The sequence below is a fragment of the Bos grunniens genome, chromosome 22, assembly GCF_055505025.1.
Source record: "Bos grunniens cultivar Pamir isolate PY7600 chromosome 22, Bosgru_T2T1.0, whole genome shotgun sequence".
NCBI classification, from domain to species: Eukaryota; Metazoa; Chordata; class Mammalia; order Artiodactyla; family Bovidae; genus Bos; species Bos grunniens.
In genome coordinates this window covers 14957504-14983734 of record NC_141186.1, presented here as the reverse complement: position 1 = coordinate 14983734, position 26231 = coordinate 14957504, and the positions used below count along the sequence as shown (strand labels likewise).

General features: G+C 44.8%; 1 protein-coding gene across 5 annotated transcripts; it reads left to right on the top strand.

Moving 5' to 3' along the window:
• Positions 1-2216: 2216 nt before the first annotated feature.
• SEC22C (SEC22 homolog C, vesicle trafficking protein) lies at positions 2217-26031 on the top strand. 5 transcript variants are annotated; one of them, XM_086366176.1, is made up of 8 exons: positions 2225-2394; positions 5406-5517; positions 8781-8989; positions 10837-11000; positions 13345-13524; positions 16955-17073; positions 18519-18584; positions 20483-26031. In XM_086366176.1, the coding sequence occupies exons 3-8, from the start codon at positions 8808-8810 to the stop codon at positions 20681-20683; spliced, it is 912 nt and encodes a 303-aa protein (XP_086222302.1). In that variant the 5' UTR covers positions 2225-2394; positions 5406-5517; positions 8781-8807; the 3' UTR covers positions 20684-26031. The 5 variants fall into 5 exon arrangements, with proteins under 5 accessions (XP_086222304.1, XP_086222302.1, XP_086222303.1 ...); XM_086366177.1 differs by lacking the exon at positions 2225-2394 and adding an exon at positions 2472-2611; XM_086366179.1 differs by lacking the exon at positions 2225-2394 and adding an exon at positions 5151-5318.
• Positions 26032-26231: the final 200 nt, after the last annotated feature.

Genomic DNA, 26231 nt, shown 5'->3' with positions numbered 1-26231 from the left:
GCAACTGTGCAGTAGTTTGAGCATTCTTTGGCATTGCCTGTCTTTGGGATTGGGATGAAAACTGACCTTTTCCAGTCCTGTGGCCACTGCTGAGTGTTCCAAATTTGCTGGCATATTGAATACAGCACTTTCACAGCACCATCTTTTAGGATTTGAAATAGCTCAACTGGAATTCCATCACCTCCATTAGCTTTGTTCATAGTGATGCTTCCTAAGGCCCACTTGACTTCACATTCCAGGATGTCTGGCCCTAGGTGAGTTATCACACCATCATGATTGTCTGGGTCACTGGCAACCACTAAAACTCTGAAAAAAGGCCACTAAAACTCTGAAAAAAAAAAAAAAAAAAAACTAAAACTCTGGCTGTCTTCTCTCTTGTCTAGTCCGTCCATGATGAACATGGGAGTAAGGTTGGTTTTCTCTGTAGCACAGAGTGAGAAGCAGCCATTTCACTGAGGATGCAGATCTTGGAAAGTTTTACTCCTCAAAAAGGGTATCAGGGCAATTCTGCCTTCTAGAGCTTCATTTCCCTGAGTGGTGGCCCTGATCCAGAGCAGGCTCATTTGCTTTGCTGCGCTCTCTCTCCACAATTCCTTTATTCATCCCGTGGAGGGGGTTTTATCCCATTTCACAGAGGGCTAAGGGTAAGTGATAAATCAGCTCTGGATGTGTGCAGTTTGAGGTGACCTCTAATGGAGATGTTGAAGTTTGTGGCTGGCTCTTTGGTTGGAAATCAGGGCCAAGGGCTGGCAATATAAACTTCACAAAGCATCACTTGTGGAAAATGGCATTATCCTTGAAGCTACTTTGTCACCCTTTCACATCCAATTCATCACCAAGTCCTATTGATTTTGCTTCTACATTTCTCTGCAGACTGCCCAGTTCTCTTCTGCTTCACACTGTTCCAGCCTAAATTCTAGCTTCATCTTCTCTTGTCCAGACAACTGCATTGACTTCCCAACTGGCCCTACCACAGTTTCCAAGAGCCATCTCCATTTTGATCTTAATATCAGCAGCCAAAGTGGTCTTTACAAAACATAAATCAAATCAGTTTTCACCTGTACCAAATTCTACTATGGCCTCCAATACCTTACATGATCTTACCTCTTCTATTCTCTAGTGGCTTTTACTCTACTTCTTTACTCTCTAAACTCTGAGTTTATTTTTCCTCTTTGGTGGCAAAATGTACATAACATAAAACTTACCATTTTCACCATTTTTAAATGTACAGTTCTGTGATATATAGTACATTACATTGTTGTGCAAACATCACCACTATCCGTTTCCTGAACTTTTTCATTTTCCCCAAGTGAAAGCCTGTGCCTATTAAACAACTCCCCACCCACCTCCCCTCACCACTCCCCAACCCAGGGTTGGTTTTCATCTTTCAAGGAGCCCTGCTATAGTCCACATAGAGTTCTTTATACATCTGTCTGTCTGAAGCACTCTTCCTCCCTTTGCCTAGTTAGCCATTACTCATCCAGTGTCAAGGAAGCCCCCCTGAACCACCAAATCCAGGCCAGAAGCTCCAGTAAACCCTTTCAAAACCCGTGCTCCTCTCCGGTGAGTACATAGCTCAGTTTGTACTTAAACATGTGTTGTATATTGCAGTATGGGTGCTGTCAGTCTTCTCTCTCCTCTTAATATAGATTTTAGTATCAGAAGTTACTCGTTTTGTCCGCAGTTCCTGACATAGTGTCTGGTTCGCAGCAGGTGCTTACGATTTGTTAAATATATAAATCACCAATTGATCAATCACCAGTCTGTGAGTACGTCCGCCCCCCAGATTGGAGTCCCTTGGGGCCGGACTTTGGCACCTCATCCAGGGTGGCAGCAGTCTGTGATCTTTGGTTTGACTGTCTCGGGCCTCTCGCCCAGCAGATAGCTGAACCCACGCCCCGGGCGTATCGCGTCGTCACGCGGAACCTCCTTACTTCCACACATCAGAACCTTTCGCTACCCCGGCTTCAAACTAAGCTTAAACTGAGAAGCCTCTTCGCACCTCCGGACGTGGGAATTACATACTTGGACCTCAGACCCACGCGGGTGAGAACCGGGAGACGCGAGGAAAGTTGGCAGGCGCACCCCAGCCATGCCCAATCTACATTTGGGTCGAAGCCCTTTAAGAAGTCTTTCAATCAAGACTCCTCCGGGACCCGGCAGTGGAGGCGCGCCAGGATTGGTCGGTTTGGGTGTGGGTGTTGCTCGGCACCAGCGAATAAGCGGGGGCAGGGGAGATGTTGTGGTTCAAGACTCGCGCATGCGCAGGGTCGTCTACCTGTGCCTGGGCTGCCTGTGACCCGGGCCAGGTCTGCCGGGTGGGCTGATTGCAGAGGAGGCGGAGGGTGGCGCGGCGGGAGGGCGCCGACTCCCGGAGGCCGCTGTCGGGGCGAGGTGAGGGCTGGCGGGCTGAGGCGGGCGCTGCGGTCCGTTAGCCGAGAGCAGGCGGGGTCGGGTGTGGCGCAGGGCGGGCCTGGAAGTGGAGCCCCCTACACCCCGGCCCGTCCGGCCCTCTGGCCCGGTTTAGCTCTCCAGGGCTTCTTGGGGCTTCCCGAAGTCTCGGCTCCCCTTTCTGCCGCCAGCTGCTCTCCTGACTCCAGGACGACCCAAGGTGCGAGCCTGTGGGAACCCTCAGTTGCCAGATGCCGGTGGAGCGCTGCCCACAGTGGGAGGAGACGGGGTGTGTCCGAATGATGGGATGATTGTTTACTTAATTATCCACGAACCTCACGTCAGAGTATTTTAATAACAAACTTCCCTTAGCGTGCCGATCTTGTAAGACTTGGTTTACCAGATACTGGGTTTAGTAGACCAGCTTTTGTGAACATCAGATGTCGGAGGTGATGAGCATATGTGCCCGTTATAGGATTACATCTAGATTCCAGTGCCAGAAGGATTAAGCACTCCAGTGCTTAATTAGGTTTGTAGACATCAAAGCCACAAAAGAATATTCCCAGTGGTGAAAAGTAATTGGTGAAATTTGTGACATGGTCAGGAAAGAAATAAAATTCAGACGGTGGATAGGGTCAATTTTCATTAAATGTACAAAGAAAGAAATTGATTCTGATAGAGATAATTTTAGTAAAATGAAAATGTAAATAATTGACTCCTTTGTTATTGCTAAATAGAATTAAATTGACATAATGGTTTGCCCTGGAAAACACATTTTAGGCAATGTTGTTATAGCTCTAAGAGTTTGTGTTTACAACACAGAGAACATTTTGGGGTCCCAAAGCTTTTTATCCTTTAGAGCCTCAGAGATCAAAGGCATCCAAAAATGATTGCTGATCAGAGAGGAAAAGTGACTTATCCAAAGGAATACAATGAGTGAGGAGCAGTTGTAACTAGTGTAACCCTAGGTCTTGGCTCCTTTTATTAACAGATCTCTGATTCATTCTAAGTATGAATGCTCTAGGGAAAGGAACTGTTTTAGCAAGATAGAGTTGCTGTAATCCCAAAGATTGGATTTAGAGACACAGAGTGTACTGGAAAGACCACAGGCTTTCCAGTATTTCTGAGTAAGGAAGTTTGGGATGGAATACTAGCTCTACCACTTGAGCTTTAGAACTACCATTTCCCCATCTGTCCAGTATAGATCATACCCACCTCATAGATAGTTATGAGCATTAAGCATCATCAGTGTAAAAATTCATAGCATAGTGCCTGGCATATAATACTCTGTGTGTGTGTGTGTGTGTGTGTGTGCGCGCGCTGTCAGCCATGTCAAACTCTTTGCGACCCCGTGGACTGTAGCCCACCAGGCTCCCTGTCCATGGGATTTCTCAGGTAAGAATACTGGAGTAGGTTGTTATTTTCTTCTCCAGGGGATCTTCCCGACCCAGGGATCGAACAGCAGATGTCTGCTGTGTTTCCTGCGTTGGCATGTGGATTCTTTACCACTGAGCCACCTGGGAAACCTGGCATATAGTATTAGTTGGTATCAAATTCCATCCCCTACTCTTCTTAGCTCCTAAGGAATGGCAAACTTGACCTGTAACCCTCCTCCCTACCTCATCCCCAAGCAATGCAGAACCAAAGCACTTTCTTGAACTGCGAATGAGGTGTGCCCAGTTCTCAAGTCCTGTGGCTGAAGGTGAATTCAGTAAGGGAAACGTAATTTTCTCTATTTTGTCCTACGTATTGTGGTTTTAAGATGTGAGCAATGCCTTATGGTGAACCCTTGTGTTTGGATATATGTGTGCCAAGTCAAACTTGTTTTGCTTATTTAAATTTCTGTTTGGTAAGGCCTGGTTGTTTAGTGCTGTTTGTCTTTCCCCCTTTTTCCCTCTTTGGAAAGAGGAGGAGAAGTGTATGTGGTAGAGGTTTGGAAGAGGGTTAAGGATACAGAGATGAAAAGAAACCAATGGGAACCAGGCTGCCCTCCAGCTAAGCACAGCCTTTTGCTAGTAGAAAAGGGACAATTGATAATATGATCAGTTTATAAATAGATGCTGAGAAAAGGATTTGGGAAATGGCAGAGGCAGATTAAAATATAATTTTTATAAACTCTAATAGTAACTAGGGTGCTATATTTGATTACTACTTCAGTTTCTTTTAAAATTTTTCATTTATGTAAACCTCTTTCTCTTTTCCAAGTGGAGATTTATTGTAGGAAAGCTTTTTTATTAGTTCTGAAACTTAGTTTTTAGATAAGCTTTATTAGTTTAAAAGTTATATTGAGAGCTTCCTAATATGTGCCAGGCATGGTGCTAGGTTATAGGGTCCCCTGGCCTGTAGAAGGAGCTAGTAAGACAGATTTGTGTGTCTGTGTGAGCACTCTTCAGCTGCCTTTGTCCTTGTATAACTTTTTCTGTAACTGAGGCATGATTTTCCAGATTCATGCCACTGCTTTCCTTTTATAAACTGAATTCTGGTTATCTGCAAGCAGCTTTTATTATAATGAATTCAGAAATTATAGTACCTTCCAGTTTGGAAATGTTATTTAGTTGCAGAGCTGCTCCCTATAAAACATGCCCTTCAATATGCATGCATAAATCATCAGAATTACAGTTAATTAGCATAAAAGAATATTGTTCTACTAGTAGAGACATTTTTAAATGACATTTAAACATAAAAAACAAGTATGAGCTGAATTTAAGTAAGGGATTAAAAACTTTAAGTTAATACTTATTTCCATTTTTATGTTAAAGTAATTATACTGACTGATTCAATGGACATGAACTTGGGCAAACTCCGGGAGACAGCGAGGGACAGGGAGGCCTGGCTGCAGTCCGTGGGGTCACAAGGAGTCGGACACGACTGTGCAACTGAACAGCAACAGCAGTTATCCTGACAAGAATGTGCAGAGATAGTACAGAGTATGACTGATAGATTGTATGATAATTGCATGTTTAGTTAAAAAAAAACCTGCCAAACTTATATTCCATGCCAAACTTATTTTCCAGAGTGACTGTCCTATGTTAAAGTCTTCTCAGCAGTGTGTGAGAGATCCCATTCCTGTGCACGTTTGCCAGCATTTGATACTGTCACTCAAAATTTTTGTATCTGTTCTAATCAGTAAGTAATATTATCTCACTGTGATCTTAAGTTGCATTTCCCTTAATAGCTAGAGATGCTAGATATCTTTTCCCATTCTTTTTTGCCATCTCTATATCCTCTTTGGTGAAATGTCTGTTCATGTGCTTTGTCCATTTTCTAACTGGATCTTTTTTATCACTGTTGGCTTTTGAGAGTGCTTTAAAAAAATTCTAAATATCTAGAGTCCTTTTGGAGGTATGTGGTTTAAAAATATTTTTCCCACTCTCTTGCTTTTCTTTTCATCCTCTTCACGTGGATTTAGGCAGTGCAAAAGTTTTAAACTTTGATAAAATCCAATTTATTGCAGTTTCTTTTATGGATTGTGCTGTTGGTCTCATACATGAGAACCCTTCCTCAAGTCCTGAACATTTTCTCTTTGTTTTCTTCTACTTTTATACCTCTAGTTTTTACATTTAAATTTATGATCTGTTTTGATTTCCTTTTTATGTAAGGTGTGAGACTAGGTCAAGATTCTCTTTTTTTCTTTTCCTTCCGTCCGTTCACACCTCCCTTTCTCCCTCTTTCTTTCCCTATAGATATTCATTGCTCCAGCACCATTTATTGAAAAGTCTGTCCTTCTTCCATTTAATTGCTTTTGTACCATTGCCAAAATCATTTGACTGTTCTTGTGTAGGTCTAATTTGTGGGTTGTGTATTCTGTTTCGCTGATCTGTGTGCCTATCCCTCTGCTAATAACACACAGCCTTGATTACTGTTGCTATACAACAAGTCTTGAAATAGGATTGTGAGGTATGGTCCCCTTTATTCTTTTTCAAAATTGTTTTAGCTATTTTAGCTTCCTTGCCTTTCTGTATAAATTTTAGAATATTCTTATTTATATCTATAAACTATCTTGCTGATATTTTTACAGGAATTATATTGAACCTGTATATCACTTTGGGGGGAGATCTTTACTATGTTGAGTCTTCTAGTTCATAACATGATATATCTCCTCACTTAGGACTTCTTTGACTTCTTTCAGCAGTGTTTTATAGTTTTCAGCCTACAAGTCCCATACATGTTTTGTTAGATTTACACCTAAGTATTGCATTAAAAACGGGGTTCCCTGGTGGCTGAGATGGTAAAGAATCTGCCTGCAGGAGACCTGGATTCGATCCCTGGGTCAGGAAGATTCCCTGCAGAAGAAAATGGCATCCCACTCCAGTATTCTTGCCTTGGAAATCCCATGGATAGTGGAGCCTGCTGGGCTACCGTCCATGGGATCACAAATAGTCGGACACATCTGAGCAACTAACATTGCATTAAAAAAAGTATAGCTTTATTGAGATCATTTTGGGGATGATGATAAATGGTATTTTAAATTTTTGTTTCTATGATCCATTGCTGGTATGTAGAAAAAGAATAGATTTTTGTATGTTGATCTTATATTCTGAAACCTTGTTGAACTCCTCCTTCATTTTAGGAGGTTTTTTTGTTTTTGTTTTTTTGTAGGTTCTTGGGGATCTTCCATGTAGACAATTATGTCATCTGCAGATAGGAGTCATTTTATTTCTTGCTTATTTCTTCCTTTCTTAGTTCCTTAGATTTTTTACATTTTTACCCCTCAATGGAAAGTCTGGGGAGATCGGAGAAATGGGCTATGTATGGTCTGTTGCCTGGTAGACTAATTTTTATTTTGTAGTTGTTGTTGTTTAGTCGGTAAGTCATGTCTGACTCTTTTGCGTCCCCACAGACTGTAATCCACCAGACTCCTTTGTCCATGGGATTTCCCAGGCAAGAATACTCTTGGAGTGGGTTGCCATTCGCTTCTCTAGGGGATTTTCCCGACCTGGGGATTGAACTCCTGTCTCCTGCATTGCAGGCATATTCTTTACCATCTGAGCCACTGGGGAAGCCTTTAGCCTTCTGTTATTTTTATACTACTGCAGTTTCTTCCTGTTTAAACTGGGATTAATTATCCATTCATCCATTACAGATATGGCCTTTATTCTTAGAACTTACCCTTAGGTAGTAGAAATGGTAAGTCAGTAACACAGAAAACAAAGAGGTAGTTTCTCTGGGAATTTAGAGAGAGGTAAAAGTACTTCTAGCAGGGTGTATTGGAGACAGTCCTTGGTGTGGATTTGGATGTGGGGAGATCTGAGGAGTGTGAACTCAGGTGAAGAATGCACAGAGCCACAGAGGTGAAAAGAGCAGCGTGTATCCTGGGGTTCCCGTTTCCTACTGCTCATGGGAATTGAGGTGCCAGATTACATCCCCATTGTTCTTTGGCAGTGCACACACCTGCTAATATCCTATCCAGGTAGAGGCCCTGACAACAGGGTCTGTGAAACAGGATGTGTGGATACATGGGAAGATGCATGAAAGCTGATAGAGCCACCCCCTTATCCCTGGGTGCAGAGCTGCCGCACGCAGGTGTGAGGTTACGCCCCGTGCGAGCACGCGCAGAAGTTGCAGATGGGGGCTGAAACCCTCGCCAGGCTCTGCCTGCAGAACTGGTCCAGGGCTGTTTCCACCCTGAGAAGCACCTTGTTCCAGTTTGCCTCAGGCATCACGAGGCCTCCAAATCTGTTTCCTAGTGTTTCTTAATGGTGCTCACCTATCATGGCTAAATATTTAGTATCTTACCATAATATCATTTGCTAAATGACTTGCTTTAGCCATCTGGAGGAACTCAGTCATCATTCTGAAGATTGGCTCAGTGTCAAACGTGAAGAAATTCAGGAGGACACGCTATCCTCTCTCTTTTCTTTTCGCCTTCTGCCTTCCTTGCCACCAGCTTTAGGTTAAATGCTCAGAATCCCTCCACTGCAGGTCAGGATATGGCAAGTGAACCACTCAGCACTTACCTCCATGGAGCACCTGAAACGCACAGCTCCCTGGACCCCGTCCCTGCTGCATCAGCGTCAGGCTCTTCGTGGCCCTTTGGGGCCATCTTGCGGCCTGTGTCCTGTTCCTCACTGTCACTGACGTGGCTCCCTTTCGGCCTGCTTCCTCACATCTCCATTGCCTCATCCCAGTTGGTTTAACTCTGGAAATGGAGACATTCATTAGAGAGAAGGAAAAGGAGGATTTCAAGTGAAGATGAGACAGGGAGGCTAATGGAGGGGCGACAGTTGGGAGTGATCTAGCAACAGAGGGCAGGGAAGTTATGATAAAAGCCACACATTTGCATTTATGGTAGAGGTGAGGGCAAGACAACCCAGAGTGAACATTTCCAGGGTGGGGTGCTGCCAGCTCATCACTGGGCCCTCAGTAACAAGGTGACCTTCCTTCCTCAGGTGTCCTCATGACTTCTCTTGCGGACCATGTCCTTGATCCTTTTTGCCTGCGTGGTAAGGGTGAGGGATGGACTGCCGCTCTCGGCCTCCACTGATTTCTACCACAGCCAAGACTTCCTGGAATGCAGGAGACGCCTCAAGACTTTAGCCTTGCGACTGGCCCAGTATCCAGGTCGAGGTTCCGCAGAAGGATGTGACTTCAGCATCCAGTAAGCAAGCCTGTTTCCTGTTCCAGAATATCAGCCCAATTTGGGTCACTCTGAACCATGAGCAGAAGTGGCATTATGCTAATCACACCATATGAAGAGGAGGTCTCATGTCAGACAGCGGTTCGAGGTCGTGTATCTACAGTAGAATCAAAGGCGCTCGAGCTTTGCAGCCTCACTCCCACCTCACTGTGAGCGGAGAGGCCATGAGCACTGTGAGCACCGGGTCACCCAGTCTTCATGCTTTTAGTCTGGTAGTTTTTTCTGCATTAGGGTGCAGGCGTGGAGAAAGGCAAGTCGGGAGGAAATACTGGATTAAAATGTCAGGACAAGGAAAAGGATGAGAGTGAGGACACCAGGAAAATAAGGCTTGACTTGGAGTTTTAGCCCTCAGTTTTTGCTTTTTAGAATGTTTTCACCTTTAAAACAAATTTTAAAGTAAAAAAAAAAATTTTATGTGACAGGAGCAGGGGAGTGAAAAATGAGCATCAGTAGGTCCGTCTTCTCAAGGAACTCCAAGTCAAATGAGAGGACACTGAGCATGCTACAGTGAGGCCAGTGCTCCAGTGGAAGCAGGAATCAGGTGGTTACAGTAATCATGGTCAGAAGAACTAGTACTGTTTTCTATGGTCTAGGCCCTATTCTAAGTGCTGCAGGTGGCCTATGAGGTAGATAATGGTATTAGACCTATTTTACAGGGAAGGAAACTGAGGTTAAACAACTTTTTAACCTAAGGTGGTAGAGCCAGGATTTGAGTGCAGGCAACTAGCAGCCAGGTTCTGGTTGTGTCATTTCTTATTTTAGGGCTTAGAGACAAAAGATGTCCTGTGAAGGGATCAGGGGCAAGGCAGGTTTTGAAATCTCACAATGGGCTGTTACAGATTTTACATCTCTCTTTTCCAGAATTTAGGTTTTCACTTCCCAAGTCCTTTTTGCTCTCCTTAATAGTAAATTTTTGATTCACCTAAGTAAGGTGGGATCCATTAGAGTAGTCCAGTCTCAGAATCAGGAAAATGAAAGGGAAAGTCTAGGCCTGCCTCCAGACTAGGTGGTGCCGTCAGGCAAGAAGAGCTGTGGCCTGAAGAGGGACCCAGATGGCAGGCCTGTGACGCTGTCACCTGTTGGCCGGGTGCCCAGGAGCCAACACTAAGCTGCATCTGCCCACATCTGCAGCTCCCTTCTCTGGGTGCCTGAAACCCCCTTCCTTGGGGGTCCCGTCCTCATTAGGCTGGAATAATCTCACATTCTATGCACATTTTGTGCTGTACCTCAAAGAGGAAACCTTTTCTCAGAAAAAGCAAAAACCTATGACTTCAAATGAAATTCTGGGCAATTCAGTCATTATTTGAAAAGTAGAATATACAGTGTTTACTCATTTGTCTTTTAACTTAAATATTCACCATTATTTTCACAGAGGAAACAGACATTTTTTGTTACAGGTGAGCAGTCCCATAGCTTGTTTAATGATTAATAAGTTAAAGTGATCCCTGGAGGAGGGCACAGCAGTGCACTCCAGCATTCTTGCCTGGAGAATCCCACGGACAGAGGAGCCTGACAGTCTAGAGTCCAAGGGGTCACAAAGAGTCGGACATGACTGAGTGAGTTAGCATGGACGCAGGCAAGTTAGAGTAATCACACCTTGTCAGTGGCAAATGCTGCTATACATTTTCGAGGAAGTGTAAGAAAGGCACAGTCCCGGGCAGGTCCACCTGAAGAGACGATATGTATGCAACAGACAGCTCCAGACTGTTCAAGGCCCAGCAAATCCAGAGTGGAGGCAAGGTGATGGCCGGGTGCAGGATGTGAATATGTGGGTCCGTTCCCTGGTGACATAGTTCCTTTCGTTACAGCTTCTCTTCTTCGCGGGACGTGGCCTGCATGGCTATCTGCTCCCTCCAGTGTCCAGCAGCCATGGCCTTCTGCTTCCTGGAGACACTGTGGTGGGAATTCACAGCTTCCTATGACACCACCTGTGTCGGCCTCGCCTCCAGGCCATATGCCTTTCTCGAATTTGGTTTGTAACCCACTTTCTTAGTTGTTGTTCTTTCTTGCAGCATTGTATGTATAGAATTTCCAGTTTGAGTTTGGCTTTGACCATCAGGGAAAATCACTGGAGGTTCAGGGCCATGTCACTGAAGAATAGCCTCATGCCATGAAATTTCAGGGGGCTTCCCTGGTGGCTCAGAGGGTAAAGTGTCTGCCTGAAATGCAGGAGACCTGGGTTTGATCCCTGGGTCAGGAGGATCCCCTGGAGAAGGAAATGGCAACCCACTCCAGTACTCTTGCCTGGAAAATCCCATGGACAGAGAAGCCTGGTAGACTACAGGCCATGGGATCGCAAAGAGTCGGACACAACTGAGCGACTTCATTTCACTTTTAATGAAATTTCACAGCAATGAAAGGGGCCTGCAAACTTGAAGCCAGGTCCAACACTCTGGCTTTTTACCTCTCCAGAGCTTGGAGCGGGGTAGAAGAGGGTGAACCCTGTATCTTATTCTAGAGCAGGGGGGTCAGCAAACTGCAGGCCGAGGGTCTGTTTTTGTAAATAAAGGGGAACACAGCCATGCTTGCTCTATTACTGACAGGTTGTCTGTGGCTGCTTTTGCCCTTCCCTGGCAGAGGTGAGCTATGACAGGCCATCTGGGGCCTATAAACTTAAAACGTTGTCTGTCTGGCACTCTGAGAACACTGTGCCAACCCCTGCTGTAGAGCAGCGCTGCTCAAGGGTGGTTGATGGACCTGTGCTTCCAGCGCGAGGCACATACAGGGAGTGACAATAAAAGGTTAGACATTCTTACGGTACTTAGACATTCCTGTGACATTTTCAATTGTATTTTATCCAAGTATCTGTCTGCAACCATTTGGAAATATGGAAACACTAGTCCTCATGCAGAGGTTCGAGAAACACAGCTCTGGAAGACAAGACTACTTTTCTAGGCTCTGTCAGAGAGGCCCTGTGGAGGCCCAAGGGTCTGGAACACAGCAGTTGTGATAGCATAGGCCCTGTTTCTGTCAGGTGTGATTCAGGTCATTTTTGAGGGGGAGAAGAGGAGTGGAGGTGGGAGTTGGGGGGTTCTCCAGTCTCAATGTAACCTGCCACGGTCCCTGTGATGCTCTTGAAAGAGGGGCTGACAGCATTTGGTTCTCAGGGTCAGGTGTAGGGCTGCCACCTGGAAATGTGGCCACTTAGGCTTTCTGGCAGCTACTGCTCACAGCCCCTCGTGTGGTCTGTGGCCAGTCCATCAGTAATAGGGCCAGCACTGTCTTTTGGTGTCACCCAGAGGTGCTGGGAAACTCCCTGGTACTCCAGCCTGCACCTGGTAGGCCTGTGACATAGACCACAAGTCCCTCTTAAGCCTCCCTGTGAGGACTGCCACTCTCAGCCCCACTTCTTCTATGTCCCCAAGTAGACCATAGCTGCAGCATCCCTTGGCTGTCGTTTGATTGGCAGCTGGTAGACCTGTGTTCTCCTCTCCCCTGTCATCTCTGCATGCCTCCTCCTTTGAAAGTGGTGGGCTTTGTCTCACAGGAGCCCCTTCCTGGCATCACGTTTGCTCATTATTGAGTGAGTGTAGAATGAAAGTAAAAGTACGTGGATATTAGAGCTTCCTGGTAGCACGGTGGTAAAGAATCCACCTGCTGATGCAGGAGATGCAAGAGACTGAAGTTCAATCCCTGAGTTGAGAAGATCCCTTGGAGGCAACACACTCCAGTATTCGTGCCTGGAGAATTCCATGGACAGAGGAGCCTGGTGGGCTACAGTCCATGGGGTCACAAAGAGTCAGATACAACTGAGCGCATACACACACCCCACACGGATATTAGAATTATACATGATTTTGTTTTGTCAATATATTTGAAACTTCACCTCAAGTACTTATTAAAAGTTGGTAATGGATTAATACTAAATGTAAATCAAATAATTAAAACCAATACCTTTCATATAATCCTGGTTTGCACAACGTATTCACATTCATTTGTAGTTTTTTTTCACACACCTTTTCTTGAGATAATCAGGTCAAGAATGACTGTCCCCATTTTGCAATCTTAGAAATCCTTTGTGAATGGCCCAGGTTTGTACTATGAGTTGTGCTTGAGCTAAGACTCAAGCCTGTCCCCTGATTCCCTTGCCACTGAGGTCCTGATGGACAGACTGTCACATTTTAATTATTCTCCTCTGAGAGACTGATGAGACCAGTCCTGATATCTACAAATCATTCGACCCTCATGTGTAGTTGACACTCTTCAGAGTCTGGCTAACTTATTAGCTTGCTTAGAAATGCAAATTTCATTGTGTACCTATTGTCTTATAACATCCATTGCGATGACATTCAGTTTGGACTGCTCTCTTTTCACAGACAATGTCATTCAGAAAGTGAAGTGGCATTTTAACTATGTAAGTTCCACCCAGATGGACAGCAGCTTAGGAAAAATTCAGGAGGAACTCAAGTTCCAGCCACCAGTGGTTCTCACACTGGAAGATACAGATGTGGCTAATGGGGTGATGAACGGACACACACTGATGCACCTGGAGCCAGGTAGGTGGCCTGCTGCGCTCTGGTATTGATGAAAATGAGGTGAGAGTGTGTATTTCAAATGGACATTGATTGTTCGACTAGGAAGGTGTTTGGGTGGGGGGCGGTATATAAAATGTGTGGGGGAAAAGACATGGGCTGATCTTGTTTCCAGGTAGCTTTTATTTAAAAAAAAAAAAAAAAAAGAAGCTTGACTGTTGTGACAAGTAAGCTGATCTGAAGGGAGGCAACTCTTCTGATGAAATTTAGAAGAGTGACTTAGCAGGTTGTTTTCTTAAGCAGGGTGAACCCTGCACATATAAATGATGTTGTTGGATCACACAAAAAGCAAGAGAATTCCAGAAAAACATCTGCTTCGTTGACTACGCTAAAGCCTTTGACTGTGTGGATCACAACAACCGTGGAAAGTTCTTCAAGAGATGGGAATACCAGACCACCTTACCTGCCTCCTGAGAAATCTGTATGCAAGTCAAGAAGCAACAGTTAGAACCTGACATGGAACAATGGGCTGATTCGAAATTGGGAAAGAAGTACGTCAAGGCTGTGTATTGTCACCCTGCTTATTTAACTTATATGCAGAGTACATCGTATACAATGCCGGACTGGATGAAGCACAAGCCGGAATCAAGATTTCAGGGAGAAATATCAATAACCTCAGATATGCGGATGAAACCATCCTAAGGCAGAAAGCAAAGAGGAACTAAAGAGCCTTTTGATGGAAGTGAAAGAGGAGAGTGAAAAAGCTGGCTTAAAACTCAACATTCAAAAAATGAAGATCATGGCATCTGGTCCCATCACTTCATGGGAAATAGATGGGGAAACAATGGAAACAGTGACAGACTTTATTTTTTTGGGCTCCAAAATCACTGCAGATAGTGACTGCAGCCATGAAATTAAAAGCTGCATGCTCCTTGGAAGAAAAATTGTGACCAACCTAGACAGCATATTAAAAAGCAGAGACATTACTTTACCGACAAAGTCCATTATAGTCAAAGCTGTGGTTTTTCCAGTGGTCATGTATGGATGTGAGAGACCATACATATGATGTGAGAGGACCATAAAGAAAGCTGAGCACCAAAGAATTGATGCTTTTGAACTGTGGTGTTAGAGAAGACTCTTGAGAGTCCGTTGGACAGCAAGGTGATCAAGCCAGTCCATCCTAAAGGAAATCAGTCCTGAATATTCATTGGAAGGACTGATGCTGAAGGTGAAGCTCCAATACTTTGTCCACCTGATGTGAAGAGCTGACTCATTGGAAAAGACGCTGATGCTGGGAAAGATTGAAGGCAGGAGGAGAAGGGGACGACAGAGGATGAGATGGTTGGATATCATCACTGACTCAATGGACATGAGTCGGTGGACATGAGCAGGCTCTGGGAGTTGGTGATGGACAAGGAAGCCTGGTGTGCTGTAGTCCATGGGGTCACAAAGAATCAGACATGACTAAGCAACTGAACTGAACTGAAGGAGATTTTCATTCTCCTTTGCTGGAAGTCACTTGTTGAATAGTACAGATTTGTACATTCTCTCTCTCTCCTTTTTTCCTTTAACAGTGAGTCCTTATCTCATCACTGCAATGGTGAAACATTGCAAATCTCCACCAAGAAACCCCCACTCCTTGATGGAGGGCATGGAGGGCTGTGGGGATGAGAGTGGGCAGGGGTCAGGGCCAGGCCTACTAGACCTCTCGCTCTTGGGTTCTCTGTGGGACCCAGAAACATCTCTCTGTCCCTTTGGATTTCTGAGTCCTTGTCGAGGGATGAAGTGTTGATGAACATATTCACAGCGCCCTGGCACCCGTGACTTAGTGTGCCACTAACAACATGAAGCATTCAATACCTAGCACATAGCAAAGCATGCTTTTTGGTATTCTTTGTTTACAGTTATATCCAGTTAAACCAACTTTGAGTTAAAGTGGATATTTGCATTCTAAGAACTCTGTAATGGTATAATCCTTCCCTGGAAGACAGAACCATCTATACTATAACAGTCTAATTACTTTGTTAACAGTTTTATGCTAAACTCATTGCTTGAATTTTGAAAGTGGTGTTTTTTAAATGTTCACATTTTTTGGCTTAACTTTGGTTTTCGATTTGAACTGTTTCAACCAGTGAATTCCTGGATTGACTCTTATGCCATTCAGTAAGTTGTTGTAATTTACATTGGGATTGGACTTAACATTCATGGAAGGATGTCTAGGGCATCAGACCCCAAGCTTCTCCTTTGCTGTACCTGAAGACAGGGTCACTTTGTGATGTATGTTTTGTTTTTTAACCACGTAGACAAGAGGAGCACATGCAGAAGGTGACAACTTGCCTATCTTTCTAGGACGTTTTACTGTGGTTTGACTCCCCACTATTGTCCCAAGTCTAGAGTCTTAACAGGTAGCTCTGTTCTGAGAGGAGTTTTCGTAGTGTAAACTAACACACTAACAGTAGGCATCAGTTGGGCTGTGGTGTTTGTGTGTGTGTGTGTGTGTATCCATATGCGGGAAATGTGAGGACAAAAAAGGATGATTTAAAAGGAGTACAGCAAGGACTTCCCTGGTGGTCCAGTGGCTAAGACTCTACAGTTCCAGTGCTGGGGATGGGGGCTTCACCCCTAGTCAGGGAAGGATCCCACATGCCGAGTGGCACAGCAAAAAAATAAAATAAATTAATAAAAGGAGCACAGCAAGAGAATGGTGGGACCCTGCTTAATTGTGTGAACCAGAGTCAGTTTTAGCAGTTATCTTTAAAGAGGGAGTGATCATTTTGTCTTGATTAGAGTTCTGGAAATAGCTTGTAGCCGAAATAATCCATGTTTCCCTCCTCTTCCCAATAACTTTGAAATTTAAAAAATCGCATTTGCTATGAATTGCTCCAGAAGCACACATAATATTGAATATTGTCCCTATCAGAAAAAGAATGGAACACTTTACATGCTGATGGTTGAGGTGTGTAATAGAAAAGCTTTAGGGTTTGACAAGCAATTTACAACTAAAGCCATAAATTGTTTTAAATCTGGATTTCTCAGCCTAAGCCCTACTGACATTTTGTACTGGAAATTCTTTGTTATGGAAGCTGTCCTGTGCATTGTAGCAACCTGTTCCCAGGGAGGACAACCTAAAATGTCCCTAGACATTGATTGAAGAGCCTTATCTCTGGCTGAGAACCGCTGGTTTAAATAGAAAGGAAATGAAGCACTTAAGAAAATCTATGCTTTCTTAGAGAAGGGCCTCTTTCTCGAAGAAATTCACCTTGGATTTCCAGCTCCTTTCTGTCCTTCATCCCTTGCCTTTTCCCACTCTAACTACAGCTGCTTTTTAAATTAATATGTTTGCAATTGTGTGTTTAATTGAACTTGTTCATTAGCAGAGGTCTAGTTCATGTTTTTACTTTTTTTTCATATAGAAATTGTTTTCACTAAACACTTCCTTTTTTTCCTTGTGAAGCTCCTAGTTTCCGAATGGAACCAGTGACAGCCCTGGGCATCCTTTCCCTTATTCTCAACATCATGTGCGCCGCCCTGAACCTCATTCGCGGAATTCACCTCGCAGAACATTCTTTACAGGTAACCTTTTCTATACAGTTTGAATCGAAAGACAGGCGATGGAAGAAGCAGATATGGGTGCATATTGTTTACAAGGTTATTATTCACTACGTTTTAAAAATTGAAGTAAAATTCTTACTTCTCGTTTTATTCTTCATAGTGAGTTGAGCAAATAAGAAACTTGCTCTTTTGTATTTGTTTTCCTGAGAAGCCAAAGGGGCTGCTGGAATACTGGTGAGAAATGGACACCTTGCTACAAGGACAGCTGGCCACGCTGTGGCCCTGGGGACACCGAGAGTCCCTGCAGGGGCTGGATTGTTCATCCAAGGCAAAGTTTGACTCTCGGACTTTAAGATTCAGGCCCTTTTTCCCCGGGTAGAGTTGTCTCATACTCTGATTTATATCATTCAGATGGATACCAGCCTCCCTGTGTCTTTGTCAAAAGAACTATATCACTATGAAGTTGATTTGGCAGCCTGCTCATCTCAAAGCAGCTTTCTATTCTAATGCTTTTTACTTATTATTTTTAAATTTTGAAGTATTTCAAGCACTTAAAAACAAGCATGGTACCATTATGAACATGAACAGATAGATGTTAACTTTAAAAACAGAGTTGGGGATAAGTAGATGCAAACTATTACATTTAGAATGGATAAACAAGATCCTACTATAGCACAGGGAACTGTATCCAATCTCCTGAGATAAACCATAATGGAAAAGAATATAAAAAAGAATGTACTTGTATGTATAACTGAGTCACTTTGCTGTATAGCAGAAATAACACAACACTGTAAATCAACTATCCTTCAATTTAAAAAAAAGCCAGAGTCAAGATGCTCACACCTAGGCACGTGGTAGCTAAAATCTGAAGTGCAGCTGAGGTTGAATCTCAGGGGCCTTACAGAGACCAGGGTGTTTGGGGAATGGCAGCATCCTGGGCCTTGAGTGGTGGCTGGCTGTTTCCACACCTCATCTTTGGCCAACACGTGCTATGGTTCCCGCTCTTGCTATTTATGATGACTCATAAGCGGATACTTACCAAATGTCTGTGTGCACTAGAACAGGGGTTCGTTGCTCAAGACATAGTCCCTGCCTCAGGGCACATAGCAGAGTATGGTGACATCACTAGGAGGTGGCAGTACCTGGGGTGGGAGGAATTGGGGAAAGTTAGTACTGACAGATGAGTTGGATTTTGAGAGGTTGGCAGGGCTGGGGGTGGGGAACATTCCGGGTTGCGGGCTCAGCACACATGCATGGGAACTGGACGTGCTTGGTGTGTCCAGGCCATTCAGAAGGATCTTCTGTCACCCCCCGGTCTGATACGTGAACAGGGGCTGGTTTCTCACCCAGGCAGGGATTTTGTACTGTCGGTTATACCAGACCCAATGCAGAGTAATGCACTTCATGTCATACTGTTTCATTCCCTCTGACTGTTCCTTTTCATGTGTTCCTCTTATTTGTCTTAGGTTGCACATGAAGAAATTGGAAATATTCTGGCTTTTCTTATTCCTTTTGTAGCCTGCATTTTCCAGGTGGGTGAAATGTTGATGTTTTAGTGAGTGGGTTAAGCCCATTACCTTATTTTGCTCTGTTGGAACCATCAGTGAGTTTCCAGATCCTGCTTTCATTCCACCAAGACATTGGTTCAAATCATGGACAGTCCCAGCCCTTAGCAGAACAACTTTCCACCCATCCTGTCCAGTCCTCTCATTGTACAGAGAAAAGACTTTTCGGCCCAGAAAGGGAAAGTCATTTGCCCTAGGCCTCAGGGCCTCTGAAACAGTGCAGGACAGAAACTAGAAACTGGGACCGGGCTCCCAAGAAGGGAGGGATGAGACTGCAGTGGGGATTGGGTTGGGCCTGGCCAGTGTGAGGCAGAGCCCTGCCTTGTGCTTATTGCTGGGCATCCAAGTACAGAAATGTCTTTCTGCAGAACTGATGCCCAGGTATATGTGTTTTTTTTCAGACACAGGACTGGGGAAAAAATTGTTGTTTCTAATAGAAATCAAATCTGTCCTTAGGAAATGAAATAAAAATTATAATACTAACTAGAGCGCTTTGATTATTAGTTATTTCTGGAGAAGCTGTGTGCTTAAGGGCTGGGGTAGGAAGGGGCTTTTGAATCCCCTATGAAAAGGTAGCAGTGAAAGTGTTAGTCGCTTGGTTGTGTCTGACTCTTTGTGACCCCATGGACTGTAGCCCACCAGGCTCCTCCATCCATGGAATTCTCCAGGCAAGGATACTGGAGTGGGTAGCCATTCCCTTCTGCAGGGGATCTTCTCGACCCAGGGATCGAACCCAGGTCTCCTGCATTGCAGGCAGATTCTTTACCATCTGAGCCACCAGGCAAGACTTGAATCCCCTTTAAGCAGAGTTAATTCTAACAAAAAAACCTGACTCTCTTTCCCCACCCTCTACAAAGTCTAGGATTTTAGTACCTTTTATGCATATTTAAGCCTCTTCTTCTTGTAATTAAAAGTTCTTTTCTCAGGGCACTTCCTCTCTCTTCTGCGTACATCCTAGATGGCCTATTTTTACGAATTATCTGATTGTGCAAAAAGAAATTTTCAACCTAAGATTGAAAATACACTCATTCTTTGGAAAATCAAGTCCCCGAGATCATGGGTGTTGACAAGAATAGTTTCCTGGACCTTGCGTTTCAGGGCTGCAGGGATCTTCCAGTTCCACCTTCATCCCCTCATCTGTGGTCTTACTTGATTAGCTCTTTCGATGGGGAACTCTCCCTCCCACTTCACTCTGAGCTTTTGTCAGATTGCCCTGTGTTTTCAGAATGTGCCTTTTTTTTTAAACATTGAAACAAAAAATGATTTCCACCTTTTGCAGAACAAGAATGTCCTCTTTCTGTGTGATAGCCCTACAGGAAGCATCATTCTGAAAGACCTTTCCCTGAGTCAGAGATGCTTCTGAAGATGTAATAGGGAGGCTGTCTAGGGAACAGTGGTCCCCTATGTAGTTGTAACTCAGGAAAAACTAATATAGTAAAAGCACAGCTTCTCTCACCAACTTTCTCACCTGTTATAACTCCCCCAAAGGAAAAGTTCCTTTAGGCCAGTTGCTCTTGTTAGGGTATCCCCACCTGGCTGTCTGCCCCCGACCCACATCTCTTCTTTATGTACAGCACAGCCTGGACATGTCTGTCTGTATTTCTTAAATTCTTTCAAGAGGGCTGTGTTCTCATTCCTCCTGTAACCTTCTATTTCACTTTCTTATCTCTTCCAAATCCCCACTTTCATCCACTGATTGACAACAACTGATCCAGTGAGTCCAAGCTCCACTGTAACAAATTTCAGTTTACTAAGCCAACGTGTATGAAACGCCACTGCGGGGCAGGTATTATCAGTGGACCTGGCGTCTGACCTCGGCCATCTTGCTATCTCTGATGGGCCTCCCTCTTCTGGTGTCATTTCAGTGTTATCTGTACCTGTTCTACAGTCCAGCCAGGACTATGAAGGTGGTGCTGATGCTGCTCTTCATTTGCCTGGGCAACGTGTACCTGCATGGGCTGAGGAACCTCTGGCAAATCCTCTTCCACATAGGAGTGGCTTTCCTGTCTTCTCATCAGATACTGACGAGGCAGCTTCAGGACAAGCAGTCTGACTGCGGAGTGTGAGGCTGAGGCCATGGGATGGACGGATCCTTTGATTTTCCTTTGAGGGTCATCGGCGTTTCCCCTTTTACTTCTTGGCTTCACCTCAAGTTTCCATCCTCGAAGTTCCTTTCAACCAAAGCAGACTGATCCTTCAAACCAAGATTTTTTTCACTGGTGCAGTGGGAAGCACGAAGTTGCTGGACATCTGGGCTCAGTTTTGTGTGAGAGTCACTGCAGAATCTCCAGTTCAGCACTTTGGACAGCAGAATCTGGGAGCCCAGTCAGAAAGCGCATTACTGGAAGACCAACATGGAATGATTTTGGTCTTTTACGTTGAGTGATGCAATAAACCAGTAGATTCAGTATCGGTAGTTTTAAGTAATTGGCAGTTGTCTCCAAGGAACCACTTAAACATCTGTATCAGCTTTTCAGTCTAAATGTGACTTTGGTGAGTTTTTTTTTAAGAGGGTCAGCACAGGGTGAATTAACTTAAAAAGTGGTTTATAGGTATAACATAGATAAATTTTGTTTACATTTTTGATAACTTAGGTCTGATACCTTTAGAATATTTAAATATATTTTGGATATAAATTGAACTTCACTTAGGGTTAAGAACAAACCGAAGCTGAGATAATGGTTGAGAAAACTGAACTTATTTAATTTATATATAACCTTTCATGGTAGTGGGACTGTAGGGATACAGAAATGTTTTGTATTTATTTGTAGGGTATATCTGAATATTTTTAAAATTAAGTAACCAGTGCTACTGGATCATAAGCTTATAAGCATGAGCAGAAATGAGAATATCAAGACTCCTTGCAGTTGGCCACAAACTAGAGGAGGTGGGTCACACATTCACACGTTGGCAGTTTGCAGTTACAGGTGGGAGAGGCTGCTTCATCAACATTGTATGTGGCAGCCGAGTGCCGGGCATTTTAATCATGTCCTTTAATACTTGACCCTGAGTACTTGTTCTCAGAAGACCTCACAAATTAATTACTCCTCTACACCTTTTGTAATCATCTTAATTAGATTTAGTTCAGTTCAGTTGCTCAGTCGTGTCTGACTTTTTGTGACCCCATGGACTGCGGCATACCAGGCTTCCCTGTCTATCACCAACTCCCTCATTTTTATATGAACAAAGGTTATGTGTATGTTAACTTTTTTAGAGCTTTATAGCTTATAAAGCTTTATAATTAACCCTGTGCTCAGTTCCTGGGTTGGGAAGATCCCCTGGAGAAGGAAATGGCAACCCACCCTAGTATTCTTGCCCGGAGAATCCCCATGGATAGAGGAGCCTGGCGGGCTACAGTCCATGGGGTCACAAAGAGTTGGACATGACTGAAGCAACTTTGCACACACACAGGTGCTCTGAAAAGTACTTTTCTTTCTCTCATTGTCAAAATATTGACTGATCATAGTTTTCCAAAATTTAGATCTGAATATGATCCCTGAGGCCTTTAGAAACTTCAGCCTGGGTTGTCCAGTACTGCTCAGGAGGCCATTTGGGAAGTTTGGCTTTTGGATTGTTCTTTGTAGAAGTCTGGAATATGAATAGCTCCACCATATTGAATAGAATACTCTGGGTTGAATTGTGTGATATTGATAAATTACAGATTCCTATTTTGGTAGTTTTTAAGAGTTGAAAACTATCACAGGAGTTAACGAGCAGGTAAGGAAAGCAAGGATGTCATTTTAGGGAATTCACTTGACCTTGGTCATTTCATTACTGGTGGTGTATTGTTACTGAGCTACCTAGTGTCACTTAAAAGAAAAGTTCATGTGACTAGGAACTGTAGTGGGAAAATGTTGCCATGGTAACTTTATTTTCTTATAATAGAATTTCCTATTTTTAATCAAAGTATTTGGACGTGAAAGTTACATTGGCAGCATCCTTAGATGTTAAACCTCAGAGTCATCTCCCCAGTGATTTCTCAATTTGCATAATTTTCTGCGGGGGCTTCACTGGTGGCTCAGATGGTAAGAGAATCTGCCTGCAATGCAGGAGATGTGGGTTAGATCCCTGGTTTGGAAAGATCCCCTGGAGAAGGGAATGGCAACTCACCCTAGTATTCTTGCCTGGAGAATCCCATGATAGAGGAGCCTAGAGGGCTACAGTCCATGGGGTCACAAAGAGTCAGACACAACTGAGAGACTAACACTTTAATTTCCTGCATCCCTAGCAGATAAATTGGAGAAGGCGTTGGCACCCCACTCCAGTACTCTTGCCTGGAAAACCCCATGGATGGAGGAGCCTGGTGGGCTGCAGTCCATGGGGTCGCTGAGGGTCGGACACGACTGAGCGACTTCACTTTCATTTTTCAGTTTCATGCATTGGAGAAGGAAATGGCAACCCACTCCAGTGATCTTGCCTAGAGAATCCCAGGGACGGTGGAGCCTGGTGGGCTGCCGTCTGTGGGGTCGCACGGAGTCGGACACGACTGAAGTGACTTAGCAGCAGCAGCAGCAGCAGATAAATTTTCAGGCTTTCTGGGACATAACTTTGAAGAGATGGTGAAATAGAATGGGAAGCTAAGGAGGAGAGACAATCTTTTCATATTAGCAGTGCACACAGAGCTTTTAAAGTTGATTAGAACAGCTTACCAATATATTAGTTTCATCTTGAGTTCGTGTGCTATTGGTGTTGCCACGTAGCCGGGTACCCAGATGCCCTGGGGGTCTGTGATCCACATTCAGCAAGTAGTGAAGCACAGTCCTTGCAGAGGAGACCCTCCTGGCCTAATGGAGTGGTGATCCACAAGCTGGTCGAATGTGGTCTGAATCTGTCAACACCTACATGTGGTCTGAGATTTACTTTTGCAAACCAAAGGGAAAAGACGCAGTCGGCAAACAGTACAGAGTAATGACCACATAAACATTACGTAGCTGAAATCCAGCGAAGAGCAGCCTCAGTTCAAGTGGAGGAAGAGGCTGATGATAGGAAAGGCGTTCTGGAGATTTTGTCCAAGGGAAATCGCAGGCTCGGGGTTGACTTGGTCAGGCGTAGAGCTTTTTAGCCCTGTGTCATCCTTGATGCCAGAAAGTTGACCCCACATGGCCCTCGCTCCGCCACGGGCCTTCGTTTTAGCTGCTCTAGCGCCTTTGTTTTCTCAGTCGTTAACTGATCTCACGGCTGCTAATGTTGGAAAACCCTTAAAAGTGCCTTCTGGTGTCAGATGTGGCAAGATCTTGAGCATCACTGTGTGCAGTGTCCGTCTGCTCTATCTGGGCGGGGATGTGGCTCAGTGCTGTCCGGCAGGGGCCGAGCCCAAGGCTTCCCCGCCTGCAGGTGTGCTAGTGAGGGAACCACGTAGGCTCTGCTTTTCTTTCCGGCTTGACTGTGACAGGGCCATGCTTGGGTTTCCTGTCCTGGGCAGGGACACTCGGAGGTATGTTTGGGTGGGATTTCCTCTCGGTACTAGAGGCCTCACTGCCCGCAGTGGGAGGATGACCATAGGCTCCCGGTTTTGCTTCTGCAGCTGGCACCCCTTTTATCTGTGAGTCAGTTTTAAATCTTCAAAGGGTAAGAAAAAGGATATTGGAAGGAAATGAGAACACTTAGCATCCTTCCTCCCACCCCCACCTTGAGTTCCCTGTTCTTTTCCTAGGTGCCCCCATTCAGGTCTCCCCTGCCTCTTTGCACTTCTGCTGCCTACATTCCAGTCCTAGCGACAGAGGCTGAAATTAGAGGCTCTGGATGGAGGGGGAAGCCACCTTTCACTGTAATCGACAGGGTGGGTCCAGGAGCTTCAGAGAGGGAGCAGATGACACTGAGGCCCAGCCCTCTCCCCTGAGCACCACAGGCACACAGCAAGGCTGGCTCTTTGGGGTGCAGGAAGCAGGGGGCAGACGAAGTGTGGAGCTGGGGCCTGGCTGGTTGCTGGAAGACAGCAGCTGTCTCCTTGGCATATGGGGGTTGCATGCTATACTTTCAACCAGGGCTGCTGTTCACTGTTCTTTGATGGAATCAGCCACTCGTCACACCGGGATGGGTGACCCTCAGAGAACAGCACAGTGCAAGTGAGGACTGGCCAGGAGGGAGGGATTATGGAGGCCAGATGAGCATGCAGACACCTGCCCCAGTGTTGCTCACACTCCAAGCGATTCCACACAGAATCCCAGTCAAGTGCAGGGAAGCCGTACCTGTGCGCCCTGAGCATTAATACGGGTGGGAGAAGAGAGTAGATGTGCCCTGGAGAGGTAACGCGGGATGGAGCGCCCTGTCAACTGGCCCAGGCCTGGAGGTCGGCACGGCTCTTCCACTTGGTCCGGCCCCACAGTGGGTGAGTTGTGGCCCATGGGCTGGGGTCCTCTGGGAAATGGTGGTACTATCAGCCTGCTCCCCAGCGAGGTGTTGGCTGGGGAAAAGCAGTCATGGAGGGGATGGTGGGTGAACCCATCGTTCATGTGCAGGAGAAAGGTTTTGCATTTGGTCCACTCAGCGTGCGGAGGTTCTGCACGCTTCAGGCAGCGCAGCTCAGCACAGCTGTGTCTTCTGACCTTTGCAGAAAAACGCCTCATGCTTTCACTGCAGGAAGGTAGTGGCCTCTCTTCCTGCCCCTGGACCTGCCTCCTGCCTTCCAGGCACAGCACCTTTAGTACCAGTGATGTTTGGTCCTCCAGGATCCAGGGAGGCCAGGTCTGCTGGTTAGACCAGATCTCATGGCCTGTTTCTGACCCAGGTGAGGAGAGCTCTGGTTCTGCCATCTGGGAGCAGTAATGTCAAATGTGTATTGCTGGGGAAATGTGATTGGTAGAGAACCTGTGAAAAAAGACTTGTCAGTAAAATCTGGGAATGGAAGCATGTAGGAACATCTGCCCGTATGTACTGATGGCGAGGCTGTTGCCCGCAAGCACCTTTATGTAGTGTGAAAGGATCAAATCCATTCTGCTCCTTCACCCTGTGCTGGGTACATAAGATCTTCTTTAACCCTCAGACTTAAGCGATTCTGGGTTGTTCTACAAGTATTATCCAATGAGTCATTCATACGATGTGGCCCCCAGGATTCCATTTTGTTTAATGGAGTTTTCTACTCCATTGAAGATTGAGGGCATTAAAGATTGAGGCTTGTTTAGCCAGGGAAAACCATTTATCTCACATATTAATTTTGAATGCTTGCTACCCTTGTTATACGAGCTTCTTACTGTTTTCATGTAATAACGAAGATCTATTTTGAGTATATGATGAGTGTGTTTTAACAAACTTTCAGACAGTCATAAAGTCTAAACGTGTTGATATAGGTAAAGAATGTTGTATAACCGTTTATATACTATGTATGTGTGTATATATATATATATATATATATATATATAAAATAAATGAGGTGGCTCCGGAAGTGGGAAGAGAATAAATCCAAGGTGCTCATTAACTTGTGTGTTTGTGTGAAAAATTCTGAGTTGTGGGTCTGTTTTCCTAGAGGGGGTGATGTGGGCCTGGCATAATGGAGGGGGTTGTGTTGAGAGAAATGAAATTCAAGTCCTCTTGTCCAGTGAGGTCTAGACAGGTGCACAGGCTCAAATAGTCTTCAGCACTAATCCCTGGAGTCTGGAATGCAATCATGGGTCCAGG

What these genes read in the sequence shown, in the direction of transcription:
- SEC22C (XM_086366178.1), top strand. Translation starts at nt 8,808, where the DNA reads ATGTCCTTGATCCTTTTTGCCTGCGTGGTAAGGGTGAGGGATGGACTG. An exon ending in ACTGATGCACCTGGAGCCAG is followed by an intron (nt 13,525 to 16,954) that starts GTAGGTGGCCTG and finishes TTCCTTGTGAAG; the next exon opens with CTCCTAGTTTCCGAATGGAA. An exon ending in TCGCAGAACATTCTTTACAG is followed by an intron (nt 17,074 to 18,518) that starts GTAACCTTTTCT and finishes TATTTGTCTTAG; the next exon opens with GTTGCACATGAAGAAATTGG.